The 21,968-nt window shown below is 46.6% G+C and overlaps 1 protein-coding gene across 1 annotated transcript in view; it reads right to left on the bottom strand.

Annotated features, from left to right (window-relative positions):
• The window catches only part of fgfrl1a (fibroblast growth factor receptor like 1a), a 55,521-nt gene that overhangs the window by 3,082 nt on the left and 30,471 nt on the right, over positions 1 to 21,968 (bottom strand). Inside the window, exons 4-6 of the mRNA XM_066648940.1 lie at positions 5,366 to 5,443; positions 2,915 to 3,199; positions 1,068 to 1,421 (exon numbers count right to left, since the gene is read on the bottom strand). Of these exons, the coding sequence (XP_066505037.1) occupies positions 1,068 to 1,421; positions 2,915 to 3,199; positions 5,366 to 5,443 (717 nt within the window). The remainder of the gene's footprint in view (positions 1 to 1,067; positions 1,422 to 2,914; positions 3,200 to 5,365; positions 5,444 to 21,968) is intronic.

The following is a 21,968-nucleotide window of genomic DNA, read 5'->3' as shown; positions in this document are numbered from 1 at the left end:
TTGAGGTCGTATTGAGGGTTGTATTGGGGGTATACTGAGTTAATTGTTATTATATTGGGGTTGTACTGAGGGTTGTTTTGGGGTTATATTGAGGTTGTATAGGGGTTATATTGAGGTCGTATTGAGGGTTGTATTGGGGGTATACTGAGTTAATTGTTTCTATATTGGGATTGTATTGAGGGTTGTTTTGGGGTTATATTGAGGTTGTATAGGGGTTATATTGAGGTCGTATTGAGGGTTGTATTTAGGGGTATACTGAGTTAATTGTTTCTATATTGGGGTTGTATTGAGGGTTGTTTTGGGGTTATATTGAGGTTGTATAGGGGTTATATTGAGGTCGTATTGAGGGTTGTATTTAGGGGTATACTGAGTTAATTGTTTCTATATTGGGGTTGTACTGAGGGTTGTTTTGGGGTTATATTGAGGTTGTATAGGGGTTATATTGAGGTCGTATTGAGGGTTGTATTTAGGGGTATACTGAGTTAATTGTTTCTATATTGGGGTTGTATTGAGGGTTGTTTTGGGGTTATATTGAGGTTGTATTGAGGTTGTATAGGGGTTATATTGAGGTTGTATTGAGGGTCGTATTGGGGGTATACTGAGTTAATTGTTATTATATTGGGGTTGTACTGAGGGTTGTTTTGGGGTTATATTGAGGTTGTATAGGGGTTATATTGAGGTTGTATTGAGGGTATACTGAGTTAATTGTTTCTATATTGGGATTATATTGAGGGTTGTTTTGGGGTTATATTGAGGTTGTATTGAGGTTGTATAGGGGTTATATTGAGGTTGTATTGAGGGTCGTATTGGGGGTATACTGAGTTAATTGTTATTATACAGTGGTTGTACTGAGGGTTGTTTTGGGGTTATATTGAGGTTGTATAGGGGTTATATTGAGGTTGTATTGAGGGTATACTGAGTTAATTGTTTCTATATTGGGGTTGTATTGAGGGTTGTTTTGGGGTTATATTGAGGTTGTATAGGGGTTATATTGAGGTTGTATTGAGGGTATACGGAGTTAATTGTTGTTATATTGGGGTTGTATTGTATATCTTTTGTACACTGACCTGGAAGCACTGTGAGGAAGGCACTCCTGAAGCTGTAGCCCATGGTGTTGGCTCCAAGACAGATATACATCCCAGCATCCTCCTCTTTGGCGCGCGTGATCAAGAGTTTGTTCAGGTAAGACCCGTCGGGTCGAGACCACACCTCTCCGGTGGGCAGCACGATGAAGTGGTGGTCCCCCACCTCGATGGTGGAGTTGAATTTACTTTCGTCTCCTGGCTCCACTCTCTTCAGCCACTGGATCACGGGTTTCACGTCGCTCCGAACTTTACACTGGAACGATGTGGTTCCTCCGTAATCCACAGTGGTGTTTACGGGATGAGTCCCGGTCAGAACCGGCTTCGAGTTGGTCCGCTCTGGGGGAAACGGATTCAGAAATACACTTTAGGAAGCAGTATCTAACCACTGTAAGGTAATAGCGGTGGCTTAAAAGTACAGACACAGATTTGTATTGATTTTTTTCATAAAAATTATTTGAGTTTAAAATGTAAATGTTGTCCTCGGTTTACTTAATTCAACAATTAAAAAACCTGGTACACACAATGGTTATCCACTGAGCTGTCACTAAAGCTTGTATCTCCGTGTAGAGAGAAGTATTGGGACGAGAGAGTGAGACCCCCCTACCCCCCTTTGCTCTGAGAGTTTGTGGAAACATGTGTTTTGTAAAGTCAGCAGCAGCTGGAGCTTAATCTGCAGCAGATGGCAAACAAAATGGACAGAATCTTTCCCTCGTTCTTTCTTTACTAAACAATAACTCTGTCGGTCCACCACACACCACTCCACACCACGGTTAACACTAACCACACACACACACACACACACACACTAGGGTTAACATTAACCACACACTGAGCAGATAAAGTGAAGAATGAAGGGTTACAGCCGACTGACAAGGGAAATTAACCACCGGAAGCAAATGGAAATCCCAGGCATTACTCCATCCCTCCACTCTTCTTCAGTGCGGTCAAAGAACTGACTCCGTATCTCTCGGTACACTGCTCAGGATCTGAGAATCACAAATCTAAACCTTCACTTTTCTCCTTCATATCGCTGTGCGTCATTGGTGGATGTAACAACTAAAACATGCGGGCTGCCAAAATAAATCTTTATTATTTTTCATTCTGCTTTGTCTATTTTACTATTTTGCTGCACTCTTTTCATTTCCACAGACCTTTACTCTTTCATCACTATGTTCTTAATTAATCAAAACAGGAGTGGACCGAGCTTGTGATTGACTGACGTGTGATCATGTTATTACATATACTTTATTGTGTAACTGCATTTAACCAAATTAGAACAACCTTGAAGGGTTAAAACATCAAGCTGCTCTGGACCCAGGTTCAAAATCCTCTTCCAGAGACGACCCCCCCCCTGACACTCTACCCATGGTTCTGATACATTGTGTGAGACTCACTCAGAGTCCAGAACCTGAGGAACAGCTGAGTGAGAATCTACAACCCAAAAATAAAAGAGACTGAGAGTCTAGAACCTGAGAGAGACTGACAGTCTAGAACCCAGAGAAGAGGAGAGACTGAGCCTAGAACCAGAGAGAAAGAAAGAAAGAGTCTACAAACTGTGAAAAGGAGACAGAGTGAGAGTCTAGAACCTGAGAAAGAGACTGACAGTCTAGAACCCAAAGGAGAGGAGAGAGACAGGGTCTAAACCTGAGGAACAGTAAAATGAGACTCTAGAACCTGAAAAACAGGGAAGAGAGGGAGAGTGAAGAATCCAAGGAAGAGGAGGGGAAATGAGAGTTTAGAACCTGAGGAGAGTGAGAGAGAGTCTAGAACCATTACTGAGAGAAACATTACTGAGAGGCTTGAACTTGGGAAACAGGAGAGAGACTCACGTATAACTTCCACTTTGTAGGTTGCGTTGATTTCTCCGGCGCGGTTGGACACGTGGCACGTGTATTTCCCACTGTGCTGCGGCGTGAGGTTCTTTAAGCTCAGTGTCCACTTTCTCTTCCGTCCTTCGCCCACTTCTTGTTGAGAGAGGGGTCTGCTGTCCTTTAGCCACACGATCTCGGGCCGAGGGTTTCCGCTCGCAGCGCACTTCAGACGCACTGAGCTGCCAACCGGCCGCGCGATCACACGCTTGCGCATCTTTGCTGGCTGCGTGAACCGTGGACGAACTGCGAGAGAGAGACAAACAAACAGTAAGTCAGAGATATTTCTTTACTTTATTTCCAGTAAAACCAGCCATTATTTTCCCATGGATATTTCTGGGGAGAGGCAGATGCCGTTGAGGTTTCCCAGGACACTCCTCAGCCTCACTGAATGTGATGAAGGCAAAGAGTGGACACAGTAAACCCTGAAATATGATTTATTTTCATTCATTCATTGTCTGTAAGTGCTTATCCAGTTCAGGGAGGTGGTGGGTCCAGAGCCTACACGGAATCACTGGGTGCAAGGCAGGGACACACCCTGGAGGGGGCGCCAGTCCTTCACAGGGCGATACACACTCACACATTCACTCACAAACTCACACCTGTGGACACTTTTGAGTCTCCAATCCACCTACCAATGTGTGTTTTTTGGAGTGTGGGAGGAAACCAGAGCACCCGGAGGAAACCCACGCAGACACAGGGAGAACACACCACACTCCTCACAGTCAGTCACCCGGAGGAAACCCACGCAGACACAGAGAGAACACACCGCACTCCTCAGACAATCAGTCACCCGGAGGAAACCCACGCAGATACAGGGAGAACACACCACAATCCTCACAGACAGTCACCCAGAGGAAACCCACGCAGACACAGGGAGAACACACCACACTCCTCACAGTCAGTCACCCGGAGGAAACCCACGCAGACACAGAGAGAACACACCGCACTCCTCAGACAATCAGTCACCCGGAGGAAACCCACGCAGACACAGGGAGAACACACCACAATCCTCACAGACAGTCACCCGGAGGAAACCCACGCAGACACAGGGAGAACACACCACACTCCTCACAGTCAGTCACCCGGAGGAAACCCACGCAGACACAGAGAGAACACACCGCACTCCTCAGACAATCAGTCACCCGGAGGAAACCCACGCAGACACAGGGAGAACACACCACACTCCTCACAGTCAGTCACCCGGAGGAAACCCACGCAGACACAGGGAGAACACACCACACTCCTCACAGACAGTCACCTGGAGGAAACCCACGCAGACACCGGAAGAACACACCACACTCCTCACAGACAGTCACCCGGAGGAAACCCACGCAGACACAGGGAGAACACACAACACTCCTCACAGACAGTCACCCGGAGGAAACCCACGCAGACACAGGGAGAACACACCACACTCCTCACGGACCGTCATCCAGAGCGGGACTCGAACCCACAACCTCCAGGTCCTTGGACCTGTCTGACTTCGACACCTACCTCTATGAAGATGACTGATGCCGTGATATGAAAAAAATCCAAAACTGTAAAATCTGTTTTAATATTGAGATTTAAAAACCATTACCAATAGCACTTTTAAAAAGTTGGCTGACAGAAGCTCAGAGAAGCACGGCCTGAGCCCAGACTTGGGACGCTGTGTGTTTTCCACAACACCGATAAAGTTACAGCGAAAATATCCTGTATAAGCGTGGAGGTGGAGTGTGATTTACTGCGCTGCCACGTGACGATAATTTAACAAAACAACGGCAGCTGGAGCTTCTCACCGTTCACTGTGTGCCTTCACTGCGGCGTCCGAACAAACATCAGCAAAAAAACACAGCAGAGAACTGGAGCCTCAGGGCCGACACCTCACTGAGCAAAAATAATCAGACAAGCCTCCTCTGACCGCTCACTCTGTATCTAATCGGACGGCAGCCATCAGAGGGGAATGGAATGCTTCTCTCTTCGCACTGGACTTAAATAGCTGCTCTTCTGCTCGTCAGAGACAATTCACAACACAAACACGGGTTAATACCGGGGACACCATAGCCACAAATACCTGCCCCTACCCCTGACCCTGTCTCAGGACTTTAGGCCAAGTTTGTGCAACTTTTTAAAGCACAGATTTGTTTGGAAATAAAATAGCAAAAACTTTTCAGGAGGGCTCTAAAGTGGTAGAACCTTTTAAGTAACTCTTTAATCAGGAGACGAGTGATGCCACAGTCATTTATTAGATAGCACAACTGAACTGGGCAGTTAGTGTCCTCCAAACGCGCTGAGCTGAAAGTTTTGATTTGACCAGAAGGAATAATGTATGAACGTAAGGAGCATATACATATAAAAATGTATGAGCTCAGAAAAACAGGAATCTGGAAATAACTGACGATTAAAAAGAAATCACTCAGGCATTCTCACCCATTTTCCCTGGCAGGTCGAAGGAGATCTCACTGTCTCCTGCAGCACCATCGCCATCTCGTCTCGAGCCTGAGTCGTCTGCAGAGAGAGAGAGAGAGAGAGTGAGATATCAGGCTTGAAGCTCATACTAAAGTCATTCTGATAAAGGCTGATTCACACCCAGAGTTCACTTTATTTTTCCAGTGTGTGGTGCGACAGTGAGTTATAGCTGTGCTGCTCTGTGATTGGTTCTCACCACTGACTCCACACTTTAATTCCTGAGCTGAGAGAGGCTGGATGTTCTGAGAAGTTTCTCTGACCACAGCTCACTCTGTCCATTTCAGGAGCTTTAAGGGTTCACACCACACTCCTCTGTAAAAGTGCATCGCAGAGAAAGTGAAGAACCCAAAGGCCGTGGTTGGACATTGTGTGTGGCACAGCTCTGTCCAGACCACTTTCACCGTAATGAAATACTGAGGGGGAGTGCAGGGGGTGGATATTCGGCCTGCTGATCTCTGGTTACCCCCCCCCTCACCCCCCTCCTCCGGCACATGACTGGAATTCTGGGAGCTGGCGGCTCTTTGAAGCCGGCGGCAGGTTTGATGTGAGTGTGTACGCAGCTTACTGCTCCACCGAAACTTAGTAGCTTTGAGGCAAACAGCTTTATTACAACACTCCAAAACAAATCAGCTCTTCTTTACTGAGAACCCGAGGAGAACCGATGAGAACCAACAAACCCTACTCTGAAAACCAACAAGAAACAGCACATTGTGGAGGATTACATTGGGTCAGGGCCAATTGTGATGTGAAATTCAACAAATACATTTTATAAATAAAGGTTTACGCGATGACAAAATCTCTTGGAAAGATACAAGTTTATATTCTATTCTTGTGTGTGCTTCTTGCCTCTAAACAATAAAAAAAGCCCGGGTTTAATTCTTGGAAATACAGCAGTGCTCTGAGGCGAGAGAGTGATCAGATTTCTAAACGAAACACACCGCTGTTTCCTTTTCATTACAGACTCCACCAAGTGCTGCTTTTCACACTTCACTGATCCGCCGTTTGCCTTGAGCTGGTGGCTGCTGGAAAGACTGAGGGAGGGAGAGATGGAGATGTTTGTATAACCCCGGCGTCTGTTTGCTTTCGCGTGTGCCATGGAGACGCTGGAGAACCCGGGCCTCGATCCACGACTTTAACCTGAATCTGCTTCTGCTTCTCTCTAAACGCTCAAATAAAAATATTCTCACTGCTGCGAATCTAACGATGGCAGTAAAATGTTGAAGTGTCCAAAAATAACTTGAGCACAAGTACAAAAGCAAAGTCTCAACAAAAAGGCTTCTATACAGAACTGGAATAAGAGTCTGAGGAAAAACGTCTTTAAAGAAACACAAACGAGGCCCTCGATCACAGAGAAGAAGCGGTTACGCAAACAAAAGACCATTAAATCATACAAATGGCCCTGTACATGATTAAGGATCTACACAGAAGCGAAACCATTAATAAGACCAGCTCAGAGCAATGCACTACTGCAGGGAAATGTCTTAGTCCTTCTTCTGTTTCTGGACCCATCCTGCTTTAAAGTGAAAAGATAAAGCTCAAACACAACACACACCTTCACACCGCACAAAGGAAAGAATTAGAGACGAATATGGACTATAAGGGATTATTCACTGATGTACTCAAATATCCTTAAAAACACTTAGAAAAATGCAAATCCATGAGTGTTTTTATGAAGTACATGTTCTTCAGTAAATGTAACATCATTACACACTGTGTTCTCAGCCCTGAGACTGAGGGAGACTTGGCGGTGCCATGGTTTTCTGTAGATTTTGGCTGAAGTTAAAGAGCCACGTCCCTCTTCTCGAGTCTGAAACGTCCAGTTTTTGGAGTTTGTCGTGGTGAGCGAAAACCCCCCTGAGTTACAAGTTTATTGCTCTCAGCCTGTAACCTCCAGTGCCGCCGTAAAATCCAAATGATTACTTCAGAGCTGCTGTGGCTCTGGTTCCACCTTAACTGGAAACTTCACTGGAACCACAGCAAGAAAAACACTGTACATCCGAATTATTCCATCATCGACAAACACAGAAAAACAAGCCCTGATTATTGAAACACTGTTGCATCTGTCTTCTTTTTAATGCCTTAAAGGGACATGTTCTTTCTTTTTCTGCAAGTGAGTACCGTTCTGGGTCTTAACGGAACGTCTGTGACCAGCTTTGGTCAAAAGCCCACAAAAATCTAACCCTACAGCAGCGTTCTCCCACTGTTAACAGCCCTGTTAAGAATGGCCAGTCTCTGTTCCTTTAAATGATAATGAGCCACTCGCTGTTCACCCTACACCCGAGTGCACAGCAGTGAGGAGCCAGGAGCAGAAGCTCTGGATTAGAACCCTTTTTACTCTGTGCTCTTATTTCTCCGCACTTTTTGTTCTTGCGCCCTCATATTAACGTGGGTCCGGCGCTGTGATCAGAGCTCCCTCAAATGTAGGTGTTTTATAATTACCTTATTTCTTTGAAACCTTTTTTTTTTCCATTCATTCATTATCTGTAACCGCTTATCCAGTTCAGGGTCGCGGTGGGTCCAGAGCCTACCTGGAATCATTGAGCGCAAGGTGGGAATACACCCTGGAGGGGGCGCCAGTCATTCACAGGGAAACACAGACACACATTCACTCACACACTCACACCTACGGACACTTTTGAGTCACCAATCCACCTACCAACGTGTGTTTTTGGACTGTGGGAGGAAACCGGAGCACCCGGAGGAAACCCACGCAGACACAGGGAGAACACATCACACTCCTCACAGACAGTCACCCGGAGGAAACCCACGCAGACACAGGAAGAACACACCACACTCCTCACAGACAGTCACCCGGAGGAAACCCACGCAGACACAGGGAGAACACATCACACTCCTCACAGACAGTCACCCGGAGGAAACCCACACGGACACAGGGAGAACACACCAACTCCTCACAGACAGTCACCCGGAGGAAACCCGGACCCACAACCTCCAGGCCCCTGGAGCTGTGTGACTGCGACACTACCTGCTGCGCCACCGTGCTGCCCCTAAGAAGAAAAATGTATATATAAAAGCCTGAAATCAATGACACTTATAAACTATAATTACAGGGATTTCAGGTGCTGTCTCGTTCTTTAACTGAAGGTTCTCGAGATGTTTCACTGGGGGTTCAACTCTGTGACTGTTTACACTTTCCACTAAACTGAAAATGAGGATTTCCCTCGATGTCAACTCAAGCTCCAAGTATTGGGAGAAAACCACAGGAGCAGAGAGGCGCTAGTGTTAGCCGTTAGCTCTGCTCTGATTTACTGAAGGCTTATGGAAACCATTACAGATGTTGGTATTAACAGCCAGCTCTAAATAGAGGAAATTTATGAGCAGTGGTCACAGCGGAGACATTATACATCACTCACTGCAGCCCGACGGTTGACAGCGAGCAATCGGACGGATTAACGGCCGTCCAGAGATTTACGACCATCGCACAGACACGTCTCTGAGGTTTAAATCTGGAAGAACATCGATTTGTACTGGAGCGATTACAAGTGTCACTTATCGGCCTGATACAACTGAACCTGAGTCCCCAAGCCTTTCCCTCTTTACTTTAATCAACTGAGACTCGAGGTCATGACCATGTCCTGAACTTTGGGAAAAACGTGAACCGCAAGCAGCTGAAAGTGTGGCGTCCTCGGAGAAAGGAAGAAAAAAAAATGGTTTTGGGGAAAAATGTGTTTCTCACTCCTCAGACTTGTTAAAGCACTAATTCAACATCAAACTCAACCCAAACTCTCCAAACAACAGCTCCTCTTTAACGGTTACCTCATCCAGCCCTGGAACCAATCACCAGCGTACACTACATGGCCAACCTGTTCCTGCTGTAGTGCAGGGTTTTAATCAGGAGTGTGTTCCATTTACTACAGCCCTGCTCTTCTAGGAAGGCTTTACAACAGATACTGGAACATTGCTGTGAGGACTGGATGGCACAAGACCCTTCTGGCATTGGGCATGGTGACCTTAGACTCATTTGCCAGTGCAGAGGAGAACTGATGAGAACTCATTTGAGCACTTTTTTTATTAAATCTGAACAAAATATGTATAAAGTTGCACTGCTTTAATCCCAGTTTTCTGTGATTATCTAAAGAATGTGGTGTGTTTGTCTGAGTCCCTGAGACTCTGGATCCTCCGAATGATTCTCTCAGCTTCACTGAGCCCTGACTGAGACCTGACTTGGATTTAGGAGCTTCCTCTTCTCTTTTAAAGATTACTGTGGCAGGGGAGGAGGATGACTCTGGATTACTCTGTTCTCTGCCTCAAGCTTTTACTGAGCGAAGAATAAAAGCGGGATTCATGTGGAGATTCTGGAGAAATCAGAGAGGATTGGGATGCTTCTCTCGGGGCTTTAGAGTGAGTTTGGAGAGAAGAGGTCAGTAAAGACAGATAAAACGACATCCCCTGGGGACGCTCAAATACCTTTCAGAAGGTGAAGAGGAACTGGAAGACTTGTGTTAAAGGACTTAAAGCTCAAATAGCATCAAAAAGCTCAGTGGTTGTTCTCACCAAATGCTGGAGCTGAACAATTAATCGTTGTAGTAAAAATAATATTTGGAAGTGTGATATTTTCTAATTGTGAGAGATGCCATTTTTATATTTATTTTCAATCAGTTAAATTCTTGACTTTGTTATTTAAGCTTGTCTAAACATCTGTAACCCTTATTCTGTTCAAGGTCACGGTGGGTCCAGAGCCTACCTGGAATCATTGGGCACAAGGCAGGAACACACCCTGGAGGAGGCGCCAGTTCTTCACAGGGCAACACACATTCACTTTTGAGTCACCATTCCACCTACCAACATGTGTTTTCGGACTGTGGGAGGAAACCGGAGCACCCGGAGGAAATCCACGCAGACACAAGGAGAACACACCACACTCCTCACAGACAGTCACCCGGAGGAAACCCACACAGACACAGGGAGAACACACCACACTCCTCACAGACCTGGAGCAGCACTCAAACCCACAACCTTCAGGACCCTGGAGCTGTGTGACTGCGACACTACCTGCAGAGCCCCGTGCCGCCCTATATCCAGACTTCCAAGCCAAAAATACTGATGTACTCTTAGTTAGAAAAAAAAGCAGGGACCTTAATTTATAGAAATCAGTCCCGTTCAAATAGAAAATACAATACTAACCAGAACATTGCAATGATATTTTTTCCAAATATGTTCTGACAGACTAAACCCAGTCCACGCTGAGGATTTATTCCTTCCCTTTATTTGTTGTAGCAGCTACGTGTGCTGAACTATCAGGTCAGTCTTCCTGCCAACACCCATAACTCTTGGCATGTATCGTTTTGGTCACGTTCTAAAGGTGTAAGGGTCAGGGTTCCCTTTAAAAACCAATAACTTAACAAAACTTTAACACAAGCACAATGCTGCAGGAGGAGGTCTGACTCTGAACTGAAGGAAACAGGGTGCTACTGCGAAATGTGAAGACTTCCTTTTATATTAGAGTTGGCATTAGGTCTTCACTCGTCTTCTCTCGACTCTTTCAGACACCATTACGTCCTGATCTCATTCCCTCTTTTAAACAACCTCCTCTCTTCATCTGTAACCATTTCCAAATACAGTTACAGACAGTTTGAACTGAGCTGTGGTGAACATGTGGAGACCGGGCTGTAAATGTCGAGTGTGATGGATTTGAGAGGTTTTTATGCTCTGTGAGTTGGGGATCATGTTCTGCACAGAACTGCAGTAAAAAAAAAAAAGAAACAGATCAGTTCCTTCTTCACAGAAATAGTTGGAAACATTTTCCACAAGTTGGAGTTTGGCGGCTGTTTTACGCCATGTTCACACTTGCATCATATAGCGTTATGTGGAGGAGAAGGAATTTCTTAACATATATATATATATATATATATATATAGACACAACTTCAAAGCCGCCTCCGTGCTTCTACACCCTTTACATATTTCATCAGCTCCACTGAGGGTGGGACAGTGTTGCAGCAGGTAGTGTCACAGTCACACAGCTCCAGGGACCTGGAGGTGGTGGATTCGATTCCCGCTCCGGGTGACTGTCTGTGAGGAGTGTGGTGTGTTCTCCCTGTGTCTGCGTGGGTTTCCTCCGGGTGACTGTCTGTGAGGAGTGTGGTGTGTTCTCCCCGTGTCTGCGTGGGTTTCCTCCGAGTGACTGTCTGTGAGGAGTGTGGTGTGTTCTCCCTGTGTCTGGGTGGGTTTCCTCCGAGTGACTGTCTGTGAGGAGTGTGGTGTGTTCTCCCTGTGTCAGTGTGGGTTTCCTCCGAGTGACTGTCTGTGAGGAGTGTGGTGTGTTCTCCCTGTGTCTGGGTGGGTTTCCTCCGAGTGACTGTCTGTGAGGAGTGTGGTGTGTTCTCCCTGTGTCAGTATGGGTTTCCTCCGAATGACTGTCTGTGAGGAGTGTGGTGTGTTCTCCCTGTGTCTGGGTGGGTTTCCTCCGAGTGACTGTCTGTGAGGAGTGTGGTGTGTTCTCCCCGTGTCTGTGTGGGTTTCCTCCGGGTGACTGTCTGTGAGGAGTGTGGTGTGTTCTCCCCGTGTCTGCGTGGGTTTCCTCCGGGTGACTGTCTGTGAGGAGTGTGGTGTGTTCTCCCCGTGTCTGCGTGGGTTTCCTCCGGGTGACTGTCTGTGAGGAGTGTGGTGTGTTCTCCCTGTGTCAGTGTGGGTTTCCTCCGGGTGACTGTCTGTGAGGAGTGTGGTGTGTTCTCCCTGTGTCAGTGTGGGTTTCCTCCGGGGTGACTGTCTGTGAGGAGTGTGGTGTGTTCTCCCTGTGTCTGCGTGGGTTTCCTCCGGGTGACTGTCTGTGAGGAGTGTGGTGTGTTCTCCCCGTGTCTGTGTGGGTTTCCTCCCGTTAATCCGTCCGATTGCTCGCTGTCAACCGTCGGGCTGCAGTGAGTGATGTATAATGTCTCTGCTGTGACCACTGCTCATAAATTTCCTCTATTTAGAGCTGGCTGTTAATACCAACATCTGTAATGGTTTCCATAAGCCTTCAGTAAATCAGAGCAGAGCTAACGGCTAACACTAGCGCCTCTCTGCTCCTGTGGTTTTCTCCCAATACTTGGAGCTTGAGTTGACATCGAGGGAAATCCTCATTTTCAGTTTAGTGGAAAGTGTAAACAGTCACAGAGTTGAACCCCCAGTGAAACATCTCGAGAACCTTCAGTTAAAGAACGAGACAGCACCTGAAATCCCTGTAATTATAGTTTATAAGTGTCATTGATTTCAGGCTTTTATATATACATTTTTCTTCTTAGGGGCGGCACGGTGGCGCAGCAGGTAGTGTCGCAGTCACACAGCTCCAGGGGCCTGGAGGTTGTGGGTCCGGGTTTCCTTCGGGTGACTGTCTGTGAGGAGCTGGTGTGTTCTCCCTGTGTCCGTGTGGGTTTCCTCCGGGTGACTGTCTGTGAGGAGTGTGGTGTGTTCTCCCTGTGTCCATGTGGGTTTCCTCCGGGTGACTGTCTGTGAGGAGTGTGGTGTGTTCTCCCTGTGTCTGCGTGGGTTTCCTCCGGGTGACTGTCTGTGAGGAGTGTGGTGTGTTCTCCCCGTGTCTGTGTGGGTTTCCTCCGGGTGACTGTCTGTGAGGAGTGTGGTGTGTTCTCCCCGTGTCTGTGTGGGTTTCCTCCGGGTGACTGTCTGTGAGGAGTGTGGTGTGTTCTCCCCGTGTCTGCGTGGGTTTCCTCCGGGTGCTCCGGTTTCCTCCCACAGTCCAAAAACACACGTTGGTAGGTGGATTGGTGACTCAAAAGTGTCCGTAGGCGTGAGTATGTAAGTTGCCCTGTGTGTGTTGCCTGGCGCCCTCTCCAGGGTGTTTTCCCAACTTGCGCCCAATGATTCCAGGTAGGTTCTGGACCCACCGCGACCCTGAACTGGATAAGCGGTTACAGATAATGAATGAATGAATGAATGAATCAGCTCCACTGACCATAGGGGGCACTTTGGTGTCACACAATTGTGTTGGTACAGACACAGCAGTCCTGCCTTGTTGGTTCATCTTGTAGTTCATCCTCTAGTCCTTCATCAGTTGACCCAGGAACGCTGTCGGCTGGATGTTTTTGGTCAGTCCAGCAGAGACACAGGTCTTTCAAAATTTTAGCAGCACTGCTGTGTCTGATCCACTCACACCAGAACAACACACACTAACACACCACCACCATGTCAGTGTCACTGCAGCGCTTAGAATGATCCACCACCACATCACACCTGCTCTGTGGGGGTCCTGAGCGCTGAAGAAGAGGGTGAAAGGGGGCTGGGAAATATGCAGAGCAACAGATGGACTACAGTGTGTAATTGTAGAACCACAAAGTGATGCCGTGTGATCAGTGAAGCTGAAAGAATGGACAGTCAGTGGAGAAACAAGGAGGTGGCTTTAATGTTATGGCTGGCTTGTGTACGTGTGTGTGTGTGTATGGGGCACTGAACAAATCTATGTGAGTCTATCAGGTCTCGCTAAAGTAAACTGACCTCAGAGGAGCACGGGAAACTGTTCTGAGCAGAACTGCAATTACAAACTAAAATGCAATTGTTTCTTTAAGTGTTTGGTTTCTTCTGATTGGTTGAAATGATCTACAGACAGTTGGGTTGTGTAAGAGTTGTGTGCTGTTTTTGGGTTCAGTTTCCACCGCTGATGATGTAGGCTTTAATAATAATAACTTCATCTCTTGAGATTCGCATACTGCACTTTTCAGAAGTGGGGAATGTTTGGAGGGTTTTGGAGTTGGATCCTCTCCTTCAACCGCCCACTTTACCCCCACGCCACCAGGAACACCCCCCTCCTCAGGACCCAGCTGCCTGTGTGTAACTCTAGAAAACATCAAGGCTTGGACGGAGCTTTACCGAATTAACATTTCTCACATGTCGATCGCTCCGAGCCGCTTTGAACAGGACACCTCTGCCGTCCCAACACTTCTGTCCCGTCCGAATCGTTTAGGAATAAAGTGCCGCCTTAAAGACTCAGGGAGTGGGTTACTGACCAAAATACACTGGGACAAGAAGGAAACTAAAGAGCTGGACACGAGCCTAAAACATGAGGTGTCAGTGCACTAATTAAGACCGACTTTAACACCTCGACTTTAACCAGCATTAACACAGTAACAGTTTAATTTTTATTGTGAGAACGTGTTAATCGATAAGGAACATAGGTAAATGGTGGATACGCTCAGTATTAATGAGCACAATCACACACACGTTTCTCAAAAAAGGCTGCACTAGCGCAGACTTAATCCTGTTTAACTGGACTTAGTTCAGCTCAGTGTGTGAAGTGTTCAATAAATATTTAGATTTTTTAAAATGTGGCTTTGTCAAAACAATGTGTATCGGAAAACCAGTTTAAATTGAAGCGTCGTGTTATGTACTTTCCATTCGATTGATGGACAAACCCCTAAACCCTGAAGTTGCTCATGAAGGGCGTCGTGTGCTGTGTTAAAAACAGTGTAGGACTCTGAGCAGAGTGTTTGAAGATGAAGGGAAGAATTGACAGAACAGCTGAGACCTGCTTCGATTCAAAGAAGAACACTTTCTGTCTGACAATCAGCAACATGTGTCCGTATACTTACGCACACTCCACCACCCCCCGCCCCCGGTGCCTGGCACACTCCTCGCGAACGTTCCTCTGAAGTCACACTTACTTAAATCCAACAGAACACGAAGTGGGAGGTTTATAAACCACATCAAAGATCACCTTAAAGAAGGGAAGCTTCTGTGGCTCCCGTTCACTGCAGTTGATGTGAACTTACACAGGTCTCTTTCTGTTAAAACACACTTCAGGAATTCTGTAAATAAACTGTGTCATCGCATTAGTTATGGATTTATAAAGTGTCTGGAAAACTATTTTGTAGTCAGCCTTGATTACCAAGTTATTCAGGCTTCATTACTCAGAGTGAAAACAGTGTTTGTGGGACACAGATTTATTAACCGAGTCTGTTGCTGATTTTGTAGATTGTTTTTAGTCTCACACTCAAATAATGTGTATCAAATTAAAGCCAAATTGATTCTAATTAAACGTGTACAATATACTTAGAAAGGAGGGATATGAATGCATGTTTAAAGCTAGTTATCCAGTGTTTTCATTCATTCATTCATTCATTCATTATCTGTAAACGCTTATCCAAGTCAGGGTCGCGGTGGGTCCAGAGCCTACCTGGAATCATTGGGCGCAAGGCGGGAATACACCCTGGAGGGGGCGCCAGTCCTTCACAGGGCAACACAGACACACACACACAATTACTTACACCTACAGACACTTTTGAGTCACCAATCCACCTACCAACGTGTGTTTTTGGACTGTGGGAGGAAACCGGAGCACCTGGAAGAAACCCACATGGACACGGGGAGAACACACCACACTCCTCACAGACAGTCACCCGGAGGAAACCCACACAAACACAGGGAGAACACACCACACTCCTCACAGACAGTCACCCAGAGGAAACCCATGCAGATACAGGGAGAACACACCACACTCCTCACAGACAGTCACCCGGAGGAAACCCACGCAGACCCCTGGAGCTGTGTGACTGCGACACCTACCTGCTGCACCACCGTGCCGCCCTTATCTAGTGTTTTCAGTTGTTTAAATATATTAGAACTATTAAACACATCTATTTTCTATGTATTTCCTGCTTTTTCTTTTTTCTTTTCTAACAAAAATCCCTGAATTGAACTGAGGACCCTTTCATACTGATTTGAAACTGCACCCCTTTGATGAGAATGTGCAAACACTGGACATTACTCCTGGAGGTAACTTTTCAAGCCTTTCAGGTTTTAGAAGCAGCAACACAGCGAAGTGTAAACAGCTCCTCTCCTGATTCATCATCAAAGGTTCTGCACGGTTCTGGATTTTTTCAAAAGGAACAAACAACACAACACAACACAACAGCCACTGACAAAAAAAAAAGAGAGAGAAAATGAAAAAGGAGCGCACTCCAGCGGTGGGACAAAGACCAACTTCAAAGAGCTGCACCCTCTCCTCAAACACAGTCTGAATTAATTGGACCATCTTTTCTTTCGGAGAGAACTCTCCACTTGTCCTCCTTCTCTGATAATCACCAAAGAAGCACAAAGAGAGTGAAGGAGAGAGAAATGAAAAGCATTTCTAATGAGGGAGGATTCCTCCACTGACACGCTCACCCACCACAACCAGAGAGAGAGAGAGAGAGAGAGAGAGAGAGAGAGAGAGAGAGAGAGAGAGAGAGAGAGAGAGAGAGAGAGAGAGAGAGAGAGAGAGAGAGAGAGAGCCTTTGTATGTCTTTAAAAGGGTGGAAACATTTGGGAAGGTGTGCAGAGTAAAGGCTCAAAGTAGAGAGAGAGAGAGAGAGAGAGGAGAGAGGAGAGAGAGAGAGAGAGAGAGAGAGAGAGAGAGAAAGGCCCCTGGTTCTTCTCAGAGAACAATAGAGGAACAAGCTTAATCCCCACAGCTCATAATGAGCGCTAAGCTTCCTATTCAGCACAGAACTGTTCTCCTTCTTCTGTGCTAATCAGGGACAAATATCCCGCTTTTCAGCCTCAGAGAAATCCCCTGTCCCTTATTCCCCCTTTCCCCATTACCATCTTCCCCTCTAACCCTTCTCCCCTTTCCTTCGGTCCTTCAGTTTCAATTCTCCCGCGCTTTTCTAAGAGTCCAAATCGCTGGGAGGGGGAGGGCCATGAGAGCGACAGCTCCTCTGTTTGGGACGTTCTGAAGAGCAGATGCTCACAGAGAGAAACAGAACTGTCCATTACGGACCATGAAGAAAGTGAAGCAGCTTCTTCTTTCCATGCTTTTCAAGTTGCCACAGTCTGTCCACAACAAAATGGCCTAAATTTTTGGCCAATGGTGAGATTTAAGGGAATCAAACAAGTGCACATGTAAAAACACAATGCTATTATTCATCCATTCATTCTTTGTCTGTAACCCTTATCCAGTTCAGGGTCGCAGTGGGTCTGGAGTCTACCCGGAATCACTGGGCGAAAGGCAGGAACACCAGTCCTTCACAGGGTGAAACACACTCACACATTTACACCTATGGACACTTTTGAGTCTCCAATCCACCTACCAATGTGTGTTTTTGGAGCAGCTGAGGAAACCAGAGCACCTGGAGGAAACCCACGCGGACACAGGAAGAACACACCACACTCCTCACAGACAGTCACCCGGAGGAAACCCATGCAGACACAGAGAGAACACACCACACTCCTCACAGACAGCCACCTGGAGGAAACCCACGCAGACACAGGGAGAACACACCACACTCCTCACAGACAGTCACCTGGAGGAAACCCACGCAGACACAGAGAGAACACACCACACTCCTCACAGACAGTCACCCGGAGGAAACCCATGCAGACACAGGGAGAACACACCACACTCCTCACAGACAGCCACCTGGAGGAAACCCACGCAGACACAGGGAGAACACACCACACTCCTCACAGACAGCCACCTGGAGGAAACCCACGCAGACACAGAGAGAACACACCACACTCCTCACAGACAGTCACCCGGAGGAAACCCATGCAGACACAGGGAGAACACACCACACTCCTCACAGACAGCCACCTGGAGGAAACCCACGCAGACACAGGGAGAACACACCACACTCCTCACAGACAGTCACCCGGAGGAAACCCACACAGACACAGGAAGAACACACCACACTCCTCACAGACAGCCAACAGGAGGAAACCCACGCAGACACAGGAAGAACACACCACACTCCTCACAGACAGTCACCTGGAGGAAACCCACGCAGACACAGAGAGAACACACCACACTCCTCACAGACAGTCACCCGGAGGAAACCCATGCAGACACTGGGAGAACACACCACACTCCTCACAGACAGTCACCTGGAGGAAACCCACGCAGACACAGAGAGAACACACCACACTCCTCACAGACAGTCACCTGGAGGAAACCCACGCAGACACAGAGAGAACACACCACACTCCTCACAGACAGTCACCTGGAGGAAACCCACGCAGACACAGAGAGAACACACCACACTCCTCACAGACAGTCACCTGGAGGAAACCCACGCAGACACAGAGAGAACACACCACACTCCTCACAGACAGTCACCCGGAGGAAACCCATGAGTGTAACATACAAACAAACAGGCCACCAAAAGTGTAAAGCTGTGTTCACAAAATATAAAAAGAATTTAAAGCACTTCCAAAAAACTTATCTCCTCCAAAGCAATCTGGTCCATGCCCTTTAAGATCCACCTTTCCTCCAGGATGAATGAGGTTAGTATGAAAATGTTGGTTTAATTTGTTCTGTACGTCATGCTTCTTTACATCTTTCCCCTAAAGATGAATCATCTCCATCTCTTTCAACCCCTTCACTTCAGCTCAAAGAGAACTGTTCAGTTTCATCTCTCTCTCTCTCTCTCTCATGAATCATATCTTACACTCCTATACGAGAATTCCAACTCTGAGGATTGGAATGTGCCTCCTTTCTCTCTATCCTTTTGCTCTTCTCTCTCTCTCTCTCTCTCTCTCTCTCTCAGAAAAGATGAATGAATGAAATGATGCACGACGGTGAGGTGGGTGCACACTTAGAACAACAACAAAAAATAAGTTCTAGTGTCTCATTTGTGTCAAAGTCACTCTGCAGTAGCTTTAGTTTTTCATGTCTTTAAGAACATAATCACATTTCCAGGAGTAAGAGCCGAGCTAATCCCATAGGAACAGATCCGAGGGAGAGTTTAGCAACTTCAGATTATAAAAATGTACAAATGTGCTTCAACAAAACGTTAAATGAAGCAGCCCCTGCCCTTAAAAAAAAAACTCTTTGAAACTGCAATCTCTTGATATAAGTTCTGTAGAGGCCTTGAGCCCCCTCCTTTGCCCCCTTCTCCCCCAGAACCCCTATAAACATCCAAGCGTGAAATGTAATCCTCGTCCTCCAGCCTTCATTGCTTTTGTTTGTGTTTTTCTCTTTTTTTCCGGATATTTGAGGCTCTGAAACCCAAGCTCCGCTCGACCCGATCGAGACGTATGTGTGTTTACTTTACTGAGGGTTTGAAATCACCTCTCTGCTTCCTTTCGCTCCGTTTCCGGAGGAGGATGGAGACCCTGACAATGGAAGGAAAAATAAAAAGGTCTAGTTCAGATGCAGGTTGTCTGACTCTCTAATGAGGAGTGAGAACATGGAACAAAACACAGATCAGACACAAACCTGCATTAATCTCCTCCTGGGGTCTGTTCGGAGGTTTGTGTGTTTGTTTATGATAAGATTCGTCTTCAGGATCAAAGACAAAGAGCTTCGGCAACAGGGCAGTCGCCTTTATTGTAAATTTATACACGTATTAACTCTGGAGGTTGGCAAGGTCCTTCCTCCGTGTTGTTTTGGTAAGAGCCTCGCGGCCCTCCGTGGAGAACAAATGTGTCCTTATCTTTGGAACCAACCTCTCGTTTTTGTCATATTTTTAAAACTTCTTTGCATTCATTTAAAAAATCCAGCTGTGTCTGAACATCAGCCCAACAGAAACAGTCCGGAATAACTCCCCGGGGTTAGGAACGCGTTCTGTTCTCCCTGTTGATGATGTTGCATCCTTTTCTCTCTGCTCGTTCTTTGTTTAAACCCAAGTTCTGGTCGTGTCTGGGCGAGTGAGCGAGCGAGTGCTGACCCGCTGAACCAAGAGAAGAACAAGTGAAGACAAATCTAGCGAAGAATCCGCCACAAAAGACTGTTTAACACATGAAAGGATGACAGAAGGGAGCTCTGCACTCGTCTTCACGCCCATTTTTTTCTTTCTTCCCCTTTTCTCTTCCCATCAAACCCCTGCATGGTTCACTCAAGGCTTTTACCAGCAGCTTCAGTGTGTTACTGCGGTGAAGCACTGACTTCAATAAAAGCACAGACACGACTTCCAAACATGCTTCGCTGTTTACTCTGAAAATATCCTCAGCCCGTTTGTATGGGACAGGATCCAAAAGATACCTCCAGCACAGACACTGCCAAATACAAAGGTCAGTATGGAGACCCAGATACACACTGCTCACGTACTACACTCTGCCTGAATGTTATATCGTTAGTGGCAGCACTCTAAGCTCCTGAAGGCCCAAGTGAGTGAGCTGTGGTCTGTAAAGCTTCTCAGAACGTGCAGTTCGTCAAAGGAACCGAAATGTGGACCAATCTGTTGTGCTCTGAAAACTCTACACAGTCCCCACACGCCTCTGTAAATAGAGGTTAGATCTAAAGTAAATACATTAAGAAGAGCTCAGATTCTTCAGAAATGAAGACAAGCTGTGTGTAACCGAAGCCTGCGATCTGATGTCAGCGCCGCGGGAATTTAATCCAAATTTAATCCGATCCGGTCCCTGCTGCTCTCCTCTGGGACGACCCCAGATCTCTCAATTAAACGCCAGCTCCTCTGGGCTTTGGACGTGGTTTAATTTCTGCCGGGTTTCACAGGGAGAGAGATCTGTTTTCTCAGGTTCTGTCTCCAGACGGCAGAGGAATCGGACACTGCTTTCACAGAGAGCGTGACGATGAGACGGAGGGCGGAATGGCGTCTCCATTCGCATCACGTTCCTCCAGCCGGCGGAGAAGAGAAGGACCTCTTACTTTCAAGTTCTCTGCTCAAGCGTCTCTGAAGGAACGGGTTTTTTCCGCATGGAGGAACTGAGAGGTCATCTTTGGAAAAGTGACGGATGGAGATGGAATTAAAATAGTTCATCTAATAAAATAAATAGTATAATGTTATTGAGTGGAGAATTTTACAAATACAATAGTTTTGGTCCTTTTTAGAAATATTTATATAATTATTTACATAGGTTTGGGAGAAAGTGGGGGGGACAGAGAGAGAGAGAGAGAGAGAATGGGAGAGAGCAACAGAGAGAAAGAAGGGGAGAGACAGAGAGAGAGAGAGAAGGGGAGAGAGAGAGGGGGAGAGAGCATTACAAAGAGAGAAAGAAGGGAGAGAGAGAGCGAGAGAGAAAAGGGGAGAGAGTGAGAGAGAGGGAGAGAGTGAGAGAGAGAGAGAGAAAGGCAGAGAGAGAGCGTGACAGAGAGAGAGAGAGAGAGAGAAAGAGAGAAGGGGAGAGAGAGTGAGAGAGAGAGAGAGAGAGAGAGAGAGTGTGTAAGAAGGGGAGAGAGAGCGACAGAGAGAGAAGGGGAGAGGGAGTGAAAGACAGAGATAGAAAGAGAAGTGGAGAAAGAGAGCAAGACAGAGAAAGAGAGAGAGAGAGAGAGAGAGAGAGAGAGAGAGAGAAGAACACACAGAGAGAGATACACTAAGGAAAGGAAGTTCTGATAAAGCCCACAGTGACGAAGTTGACAAGATCAGTATTCAGAGAATCCAGAGTTATCGTCTCTTATCAGTCGTCTCTGACCTAAAAACAGTCTCGCGCAGAAAGACGAGGACCTTGTTCCTACATAACAACATTTACACAGCGGAGAGCCAAATCATTCCTGTAATAATGAGCCAAGGAAAAGAACTCGAACCTGCAGCAATGGCATCAGAGCGTTTAGTCATTTATTTGAAAAGGACCGTGTGGGTTTGAGACTGACATTAAGGGACAGTGTGGAACTTTAACAACTCACATCCATTCTTGGGCGACACAGTGGTGCAACAGATAGTGAATCTGTTTTA

This window comes from Hoplias malabaricus, chromosome 17 (genome assembly GCF_029633855.1).
Source record: "Hoplias malabaricus isolate fHopMal1 chromosome 17, fHopMal1.hap1, whole genome shotgun sequence".
NCBI lineage: Eukaryota > Metazoa > Chordata > Actinopteri > Characiformes > Erythrinidae > Hoplias > Hoplias malabaricus.
Note: the sequence above shows the minus strand (reverse complement) of the source record. Positions and strands in the feature narration are given on the sequence as shown.